The sequence below is a fragment of the Polyergus mexicanus genome, unplaced genomic scaffold (genome assembly GCF_030449975.1).
Source record: "Polyergus mexicanus isolate NDT 795.1 unplaced genomic scaffold, iyPolMexi1.0 SCAF_5, whole genome shotgun sequence".
Taxonomy (NCBI): Eukaryota; Metazoa; Arthropoda; class Insecta; order Hymenoptera; family Formicidae; genus Polyergus; species Polyergus mexicanus.
This window is the reverse complement of record NW_027223325.1, coordinates 6,164,833-6,174,492: the sequence shown is the minus strand read 5'-3', so window position 1 is coordinate 6,174,492 and position 9,660 is coordinate 6,164,833. Positions and strand designations below refer to the sequence as shown.

At 44.9% G+C, this 9,660-nt stretch overlaps 2 protein-coding genes across 2 annotated transcripts; both read left to right on the top strand.

Annotated features, from left to right (window-relative positions):
• The first annotated feature begins 708 nt into the window (after positions 1 to 708).
• LOC138933564 (uncharacterized) lies at positions 709 to 4,207 on the top strand. The gene is made up of 3 exons (XM_070296383.1): positions 709 to 1,780; positions 2,217 to 2,417; positions 3,024 to 4,207. Exons 1-3 carry the CDS (start codon positions 709 to 711, stop codon positions 4,205 to 4,207), a joined length of 2,457 nt encoding a protein of 818 aa, XP_070152484.1.
• Positions 4,208 to 4,777: 570 nt separating this feature from the next.
• LOC138933563 (uncharacterized protein PF3D7_1120000-like) lies at positions 4,778 to 5,626 on the top strand. Its single transcript, XM_070296382.1, has one exon. The coding sequence runs from the start codon at positions 4,778 to 4,780 to the stop codon at positions 5,624 to 5,626; it is 849 nt and encodes a 282-aa protein (XP_070152483.1).
• The last annotated feature ends 4,034 nt before the right edge of the window (positions 5,627 to 9,660 follow it).

Sequence of the window (9,660 nt, the reverse complement as noted above, 5' to 3'; positions counted from 1 at the left end):
ATCGGGGGCGCGTCCTCGCTATTTTCCCCGTTATAAAAGGACGCCGCGATGGTCTCGAGGTATTAGTACGTTCGAGAATATTTCGCGGCGCGATGAAGCGCGCGCCGAGCGCTTTAACGAGATTAGCCGGAAGAGCGGTGAATGTTCGAATCGGAAGTATCGAGGATATATGGAATTTGGAGATACCGAATTGTTTGAAGAAAGAACTACGCGAACGTTATATAGAGGATCGGTTGTACTGTATAGAAGAGATCGGCTTCGCGGAAGAGTTCGTGCGAGGGGCGAGCGAGACGCGATTCGACGAACCTTTCGCGAATGTCGGAGCCGATGGCTATTTGCTCTATCGCAATTGGAAACAGCGATACGGAATTCCGAAATTTTCATGGGAGGTGAATCACGTCGTGCATTGTTTCTTTAAGTTCGGTTGCCGATTCGAGAACGGAGAGTATTTCGAGGAAAACGAGAGATATTGCGCGTATTGCGCGCGTAGCTCGAGTTTCGCGAAAAGCGTATCGACGCACGTGACGAAAACGGTGTATAGCGAGATGGTGTCCGCTTGCGATCTCGTCGACGAGGTTTTCGACGTGTCGAATAATTGGTGCGCCGGCTGCGAGACGAGAGCTTTGTTCTACATCGAGAATTACGATGAGGAGGAGACGTGGTTTATTTGTAAAAAATCTTGGCGTTCGTTAGACGACGAGTGACGAGATGGAGGCGCGCGATCTTCTCGATAGCGCGCGGGACGTCGCGACGGGGGACGCGTATCGCGCGTGGGCGCAACGGTGCGATGAGTGTCTCGAGTCTCTGCGGGAGAGATGTCGAGGAGAGCGCCGAGGGAGATCGACCGGAGCGATCAATTCTCTTATCGCTCGAATCGTTCGATTAACGGGCGCGAGAGACGATCTGCGTCGACGTTTCGAACGCGTGGGAGGCGGTGTAGAGGAACGCGAGGGATTCTCGTGGTCCGAGATCGAGACGGCTTTCTCTAGACGCGTTTTAACCGGCGCGGTTATTAATTTCGATTATATCGAACCTCGACGATTTCTCGAGGACGCTAGAGATACCGTGCTCGATCGAATACGCGATGTTATGAATAAATATAACGGTATTAAGGTCAATACCGTGTTTATTGGCGAGTTCGTTTCGGGCGACAAGATCGATGTTAAGACTATTGTCACGAAGAATTATCCGCTTCTACCTCTTTCCGACTTGCGAGAGTGGGACGAGAAGCGAGTGGTCGACGCTACTCTAGCCTCGTTGGAAGAATTTCAGGAGCGCGATAGCGGATGGGCGTTATCGCGAATATTCAATTTAACTGTGAACGTGAACAGATACAATCCTATGCACGCGGGATGTCACGTCAAATTGCCGCGAGAGATCGTGTTGAAGAAAGCGGTGATAAACGTGCAATCTAATGACAATGCGTGTTTCGCGTGGGTGGTGGTCGCCGCTCTGTATCCAGCTGAAAAAAACGCGGGTCGGGAATCTTCGTATCCGCATTACACGACGGTGCTGAATCTGAAAGGCGTTAAATTTCCTATGAGTTTGAACAAAATTACTAGATTCGAACGTATTAACGACATATCTATTAATGTGTATACCGTTCGAAGTAAAAAGGAGGGAAAAGGCGGTTGTCGCGTTGTTCCTTTGTGTCTCACTGACGATAAAAAGGGCAGACACGTTAATCTGCTGTATTTTAACGATACGACGCGACGAGATGACGCGACGCATTTCGCGTGGATCAAGAATCTGTCGCGACTCGTCGGCTCGCAACTGAGCGGTAGACGACATAAATCGCATATATGCGATCGGTGAGTATTAATTAAAAAAATCGTCGCGCGATGTTGATAATGCGCGAGATTTAAAATGTGCGTTATGTCGCAGATGCATGCACTATTTTCGAACGAGCGATAAGTTATCGGCTCACAGCGTGGACTGCGGAAGGATGAACGAGTGCGCTATAGTCCTTCCTACCAAAGACGACAAATGGTTAGAGTTTCGCAACTATAGTAGAAAGGAGCGACTTCCATTCGTGGTGTACGCTGATCTCGAATGCGTACTGAAGAAGAAAGAGGAGAGGAGAACGTCGAATACATCTATCGTTCAGCATCACGAAGTCTATAGCGCCGGATATTACGCGCGATGCGCGCTGGATGGCGTTAGCTCTACTTACAGAGCTTATCGCGGTGAAAATTGCGTATTGTGGTTCGTTAAAGAACTGCACGATCTAGCGCTTCACGCGAAGACTATTCTCGATATCGATGCTCCTATGACGAATCTTACATCGGATGAATGGGAGAGATTCGTAAACGCGACGCGCTGCAGCATATGCGAGAAACCGTTCGAATTGGGAGACGCTCGCGTGCGCGATCACTGTCATCTGACTGGACGGTACAGAGGTCCGGCGCATTCGAATTGTAATTTAAATTATAAGGATACTTACGTAATTCCCGTATTTTTTCACAATTTATCGGGTTACGACGCGCATTTTATCATTAAAAATGTAGCTAACGCTTTTCCCGGCAGCGTGGAAATATTGCCGATAACGAAAGAAACGTATATCTCTTTCACGAAGAACGTCGAAGATGCGTGGGACGAGGGAAGGTTCGGAAAACGCTTGAAATTGCGTTTCGTGGATTCTTTCAAATTTCTAAGCGCGAGTCTCGAGAAATTGGCGTCGTATCTAGACAAAAGCGAATTGAGGATCGCGCGTTCGGAATTTTCCGATCTTAGCGACGCCGATTTCGAGCTTCTCGCGCGAAAGGGTGTATTTCCGTACGAGTATGTCGACGATGTAGATAAATTGTTAGAGACTCGTCTACCGCCGCGCGAGGCTTTTTACAGTTCGCTAACCGGTGACGCGATATCTGAGAGCGATTACGCGCGCGCGATAAGAGTCTGGGAGCGATTTCGCGTCGAAACGTTAGGCGATTATAGCGATTTGTATTTAAAGACCGACGTTCTTCTATTGGCCGATGTTTTCGAAAATTTTCGTGACGCGTGTATGAGAAGTTATAATTTAGATCCCGCGTATTATTACACGTTACCGGGATACACGTGGGACGCTATGTTAAAGTATACGAGTGTGCGATTCGAATTATTAACCGATATTGATATGGTGATGTTCGTGGAACGCGGAATACGCGGCGGGCTAAGTCAATGTTCCAACAGATACGCGCGCGCTAATAACAAATATTTACAGTCATACGATCCTTCGGAACCATCGTCCTATCTCATGTATTTCGATGTAAATAATTTGTATGGATGGGCGATGTGTCAATCGTTGCCTTACGAAAATTTTCGATGGGTCGATAACGTTACGAGCGTTGACTTAATGTCCGTGACATCGGACTCGCCTATCGGTTATATTCTAGAGGTCGACCTTGCATATCCGTCCAACCTTCACGATTCTCACGCTGACTTGCCATTCTGCCCGACGCGCGATAAGCCGCCCGGAAAACGAGACGAGAAGCTTCTCGCCACACTGTACGATAAGAACCGTTACGTAATATATTATCGCAATTTGCAGCAATGCGTTAGACACGGATTACGCATTACGAAAATACACAGAATATTGCGATTCGCGCAATCTTCATGGCTGCGCGAATACATCGAACTGAATACACGATTACGAATTAACGCGAAAAACGAGTTTGAGAAAAATCTATACAAATTAATGAATAATGCCGTGTTTGGCAAAACTATGGAGAACGTACGCAATCATTCGAATGTTCGACTCGTGACTCGATGGGACGGGCGATACGGCGCGGAGGCGATGATCGCGAAGCCGAATTTTCACAGTAGAAGCGTTTTCGCGGAGGATCTCGTAGCTGTAGAATTGCGTAAACTCGAGGTTAAGTTCAATAAACCGATTTATGTAGGTATGTGTATTCTCGATATATCTAAGATTCGTTTATACGAATTTCACTACAAGTACATGCTACCATTGTATCGAGATAAGTATAAAATAATGTACACCGATACGGATAGTCTCATTTATCGCGTCGAGTGCGAGGACATATACGAGAATATGAAGCGCGATATCGACAAATTCGATACGAGCGATTACGCAATGGGTAATGCGTATGGAATGCCTCTCGCTAATAAAAAAATACCCGGTGCGATGAAGGATGAGAACGCTGGCGCGATTATGACCGAATTTATTGGACTCAGAGCGGGACTTCCGTTTCCGGTACGTAGAGTGTGACACGTGTGTATGTGAAAGGTGCTGTTTGACGGTGGTTGAGAGGAGAATTAGAGGGGCGACGAGAGAGAAGGGTTGAGTGAGAGCGAGTGGAGATGAAAGAGCGAGTGAGGGAGTGAAGGGAGAACTGGGAGTGAGAAGGGAAGGGAATAAAAGGGCATTTTCGAGCCGGCGGTTAGGGGCGAGTGGGCACGGAGTATAGAATAGGTAGAACGGTAGACGCGACGAAGCGCTAGGGAAACAGCGCGCGATAGGGAAAAGTGGGGGTAGCGCTAGTGAGCGGCAGAGCACGAAGCAAAGAGAGTAGATAGAGGGGAAACAAAGACAGTCAAATAGAGAAGAGAAGGAGAGTATAGGTAGAGAAAAGGAAACAAAACAAGAAGCGGAAAAAGGGAAACAGGGAGAGATAAGCAGGGGAGAATGGAGAAAGGTGGGATAAAACAATTGAAAGAGAGAAAAGGAAGTGTAGGAGATATATCAGAGTTTTTGAAGAAGAAGAGAGAGAGAGAGGATAAGGAAGGAGAGGAGTCTATTTTCAGATCAAGTAAAATCATAGTAAGATCACCAAAAGCAATGGGGGAGAGAAAGGAGGAGGATAGAGAGGGATGGGAGAGGCAATTGAGGGAGGAATTAAGAAAGGACATAATAACAGGGGTAAAATTGCTAGGAGAAGAGATAAGAGAGGATTTAAGAGAGATTAAAGATGGTTTAGTGGGGCAAGGAGAAGGGATAAAAAAGGAATTGGAAAAGATAAGGGAGGAATTTAGAGAGAGGGAGAGGGAATGGGAGGAAGAGAGAAGGGAAATGAGAGGAAGGATAGAAAATCTGGAAAGGAAATTAGAAAAATGGATAAAGGAAGGGAAAGGAAGAGTAGGAGAGGAGGGCAAGGAGGGAGTAGGAGAAAGTGAATTAGAAACAAAAATAAAGGTAATAGAAAGAAAATTAGAGCGGAAGGAACGAGAGGATAGAAAGAGAAATATAGTAATTAGGAGAGTAGAAGTAGAAAAAGGAGACGTAAGAGGAGGAGTAGAAAAGATCTTGGAAATGCTAGGAGTAAATATAAAAATAGAGAGTGTGAAAAGGATTGGAATAATGACGGAAGGAGAGAGAGGAATGGCGGTGGTGACGTTAGGGAGCATGGAACAGAAAAGACAAGTTATGGAGAATAAGAAAAAGTTGAGGGGAAGAGAGGAAAGGATAGAGGATGATTTAACATGGGAGGAAAGAAAGGTTAGATGGAGGCTCAGGGAGATAGCCAGGAAAGAGGAAGGAGAAGGAAGGAGGGTACGGATAGGTAATGGGGGATTGCAAATAGATGGCAAATGGTGGAAATGGAATAAGGAAGAGGAAGTATTGAAAAGTGAAAGAGGGGAAGTGAAGGGGGAGAGAGTAGGTTATAGGAGAGAGAGACAGGGGGAATAAGGGGGAAGGTAGTTGAGAGGGGACTAGTAATAGAGACAGGGGAGAGGGAGGGGAGGACAAGTGGGAGAGTAATAAGGGGAGGGAAGGAGAGGAGAGGGGGAACAGAGAGACGTGGGGGGGGGCGGTAAGGAGGAAGAGATATGGAAGATGGCTTTCTGGAATGTAGCAGGTTTAAAAAACAAAGATAAGGGTTTTTGGGATAGGATTGGAGAGTGGGATGTCATAGTACTAATGGAGACATGGGTGGACGAGAAAGGATGGAGGGGAGTAAAAAACAAATTACAGAAGGGTTTTAAATGGAGGGTACAATACGCGAGTAGAAAGAATAAAAAAGGAAGAGCAATGGGAGGAATGATAATGGGGATAAGAAGGGAAAGGGAAATGGAGATAGGAGAAATTGAAATGACGGAGGAAGGGATGATAACGGGGACATTGAAAAGAGGAGGGGAGGAATGGAGAATAGTGGGAGTATATGTGAACGAGGACTTAGAGAAGAAGATAGAGTGTTTAAAGAAGTGGATGGAAGAGAGAGAGGAGGAAGGAAGGAGAATAATAATAGGAGGTGACTTTAATGCCAGAACTGGAGAAATGGGAGGAAGGGTAAATTTGGGGGAGGAGGAGGAAATTGGAAAGAATAGGAACTCCAAAGATAAGAAGAGTAATAGGGAAGGGAGGAGATTGGTAGAGGTGCTAGAGGAAACTGGATGGAGTATAATAAATGGGAATATAAAAGGAGATGAAAAAGGAGAATACACGTATACTGGGGGGAGGGGAAACACGGTAATAGATTATGTATTAGGAAATGAAGGGATACGGGAAAAAATAGAAAGATTAGAGATAGGAGAGGATATAGACTCGGATCATCACCCGGTGATTTGCTGGATAAAAGGGGAAGACAGTTGGAAGAAGAAAAGGAAAGGGAGGCAGGAAGGCAGGAGAGAGGTTTGGAATGAGGAGGGGAGAGAGAAATTTAGGAGGAAAATAGGAGAAATAAATATAGGAGGGGAAGAAGGAGGGACGGAAGAGGAGATAGAGAAAATGAATGAAATGATAAAGAAGGCATTGGAAGAGAGCGAGAAGGGGGAAGGAAAGGAAGAGAAAAGAAAGGGGGGGTGGTGGGATAAGGAGTGTATAGAGAAAAAGAAGGAAGTAAGGCTGAAGTTGAGGAAATGGAGGAGAGGAGAAGAAGAGAGAGGAAGGTATAGAGAGGAAAAGAGAGAATAAAAGGAGATGTGTGAAAGGAAAAAGAAAGAGGAGGGAGAGAGATTAATAAGGGAAGCAGGAGAGGCGAGAACGGAAAGTAAAGTATGGGAGATAGTTAATAGGGAGAGGAGGAAAAGAAAAGGAGTAGAGGAAGGGATACAGATGAAGGAATGGAAGGAGTATTTTATGGGGTTATTAGGAGGAGTAGAAGAAAGAGTTCGGAGAGGAAGAGGGGGAAGGAATAGAAGAGAGATGGAAAGGGAAATAGAGTGGGAAGAAATAAATAGGATTATGAGTAATTTAAGGTTAAACAAAGCTATGGGGTTGGATAATATACCAAATGAAGTATGGAGATACGGGGGGGAAGATATAAGAAAATGGGTATGGGAAACGTGTAATAAGGTATGGAGAGGAGAGGGATGGCCAGAGGGATGGAAGGAAGGGATAATAGCACCGATTGTGAAAAAAGGAGAAGGAGATAAAGTCACGGATTATAGAGGAGTGACGCTTATGTCAACGCTGTATAAAATATACACATCGATTCTGGCAGAAAGGTTAAGAGAGGAAGTAGAAGAGAAAGGTATAATACCAGAGAATCAGACAGGATTTAGAAAGGGAAGAGGGGTGATGGACAATATATATGTATTGAATTATCTGGCGCAAAGACAGATTAGTAGGGAGAAAAAGAAATTAGTAAGTGTGTTTATAGACTTGAAAGCGGCGTTTGACTCAGTAGACAGGGGAGTGCTGGTAAGAGTATTAAGGGAAAGAGGGGTTAGAGAGGGACTGATAGAAAGGATAGAAGAGGTGATAGGGGAGACAAAGAGTAGAGTGAGGATAGGAGAGGAAATAAGTGAAGAATTCTGGACGGGTAGAGGAGTGAGACAGGGTTGCCCATTAAGTCTGGTGTTATTTAACATAGTAATAGCAGATATGGAGGAGGAAATTGCCAGGGGAATTTGGGGTGGAGTTAAGTTGGGAGAGGGGAAGATATTCTCCATGGCATATGCAGACGATATAGTGCTGTTAGCGGAAGAGGAAGATGAGATGAGGGCAATGTTAGCAAGGACGGAAAGATATATGGACAATAAGAGACTGGAGGTGAACGTATTGAAAACAAAGGTCATGGTATTTAGAAAGGGAGGGGGTAGGAGAAAAAGAGTAAAGTGGATGTGGAAAGGGAAGAAGATAGAGGAGGTTAAAGAAATAAAGTATTTAGGATACGTGTTTCGGGCAAATGGTAGACAGGAAGGGCATGTAAAAGACAGGGTAAGGAAGGCGGTGGGAATTATGGGGCAAGTATGGAGTATAGGAAAGAGAAAATTTGGAAAAGATATAGGGAAGAGGACCTGGCTTTTTGATGTATTAGTTTGGACGGTGTTAAGTTATGGAGCGGAGGTATGGGGCTGGAAGGAGAGGGATAGAGTAGAGAAGGTAGAAGAAAGATTCTTAAAGTGGTTACTAGGAGTAGACAGGAGAACACCAGGATATATGGTAAGGGAGGAATTAAAAAGAGATAAACTTAGAAGTAGGGCGGCAAGAAGAGCATGGAATTTCGAAAAAAGATTAGAAGAAGGGAAAGGAGGGCGTTTAGCGAAGGAGTATTTGGAAGAAATCAAGAAAAGATCAGAAAAGGAGAGAGGAGTATCGGAATGGGAGAAGGAAAGAGAGAGATATTTCAGTGAAAAAGGGCTAGAGGAATTGGCATGGAATAGAGAGGGAGAGGGAGGGATGATAGAGTATGAGGAAGTGGAAAGGAAAGACAAGGAGTTACAGAGGGAGGAGAGAAAAGAAAGAATAGAGGAGTCGAGGTTTAATAGATGGTACAAGAGAATAAAGAGTGAGGGAATACCAAAGTATTTAAAAAAGGGTTGGTCGGAGAGGAGGTGGGGAAGGGTGACAAGATTTAGGCTAGGTAATGAAATGAGGGGAAGTAGGTATTGGGAAAGTGAAGAGAAAAAAGTATGTAGGGTGTGTAATAGGGAGAGAGAGACATGGGAACATGTATGGGAGGGATGCGGGAGAGGAGAAGGAGAGGGGGAGGAAAGCTGGCAAGAGGCGGTGGAAAGAATATTAGGAGAGGAAGGGGAGGGGGAAGAATGGATGAAGGAAGTATTGAGGAGAAGGGAGGATAAGGCAGAGGGGAGTGAAGGGGAGGAAGAGAGGGAGTGAAAGAGTGAGAGAGAGAGTGATTGAGAAAGGAAGGAAGAAGGAGAGAAGGTGAAGTAAAGGATTAAAAACCGGAAGCGGAGGTCCAAAATAGATTAAGAAGGGTTAGGAATTTAGCGTGTGTATGTGTATAGGCAGGAAGGAAAGATAGAATAAGGATAGCATAAGTTAGTTTAAGTAGTTTAAGTAGTATAAGTTAGATTAAGGAAATGTATGGATAAGCTAAGGGATGTAAATATTTGTAACCCCTTTGGGGAACAATAAAGATATTCTATTCTATTCTATTCTATTGGACTCAGAGCGAAAATGTACGCGCTGCGAGTCGCCGGTAAAAGCGATACAAAAAGAATCAAGGGTGTTAAGAGCGGCGTTGTCGCGAGAACGATAACGTTCGACGATTACGCGCGCTGTCTTCGACAGGGGATCGAGATGAAGCGCGAGCAGTTTTGTATAAGATCCGAGTTACACGAGATGTATACAGTATCGGAATTGGAGATCGCGCTCAGTCCGCACGATGACAAACGATACACGATATCGGGAACTACGGATACGTTACCGTGGGGACATTATAAAATACCGTTGTAGGGAGCGAAAAAATACTATACGTTTCTTAAAACATTTAAACTTTAGTTAGTAGTTTATTGTTAGTATAAACATATTTT

Excerpts from the sequence above, each read along its gene's own strand:
- LOC138933563 (XM_070296382.1), top strand. The coding sequence starts at position 4,778 with ATGGGGGAGAGAAAGGAGGAGGATAGAGAGGGATGGGAGAGGCAATTG.
- LOC138933564 (XM_070296383.1), top strand. The coding sequence starts at position 709 with ATGGAGGCGCGCGATCTTCTCGATAGCGCGCGGGACGTCGCGACGGGG. Across the intron at positions 1,781-2,216 it reads CGTCGGCTCGCAACTGAGCG|AACTGCACGATCTAGCGCTT; the intron begins GTAGACGACATA and ends GGTTCGTTAAAG. Across the intron at positions 2,418-3,023 it reads AGGTCCGGCGCATTCGAATT|ATCCCGCGTATTATTACACG; the intron begins GTAATTTAAATT and ends GTTATAATTTAG.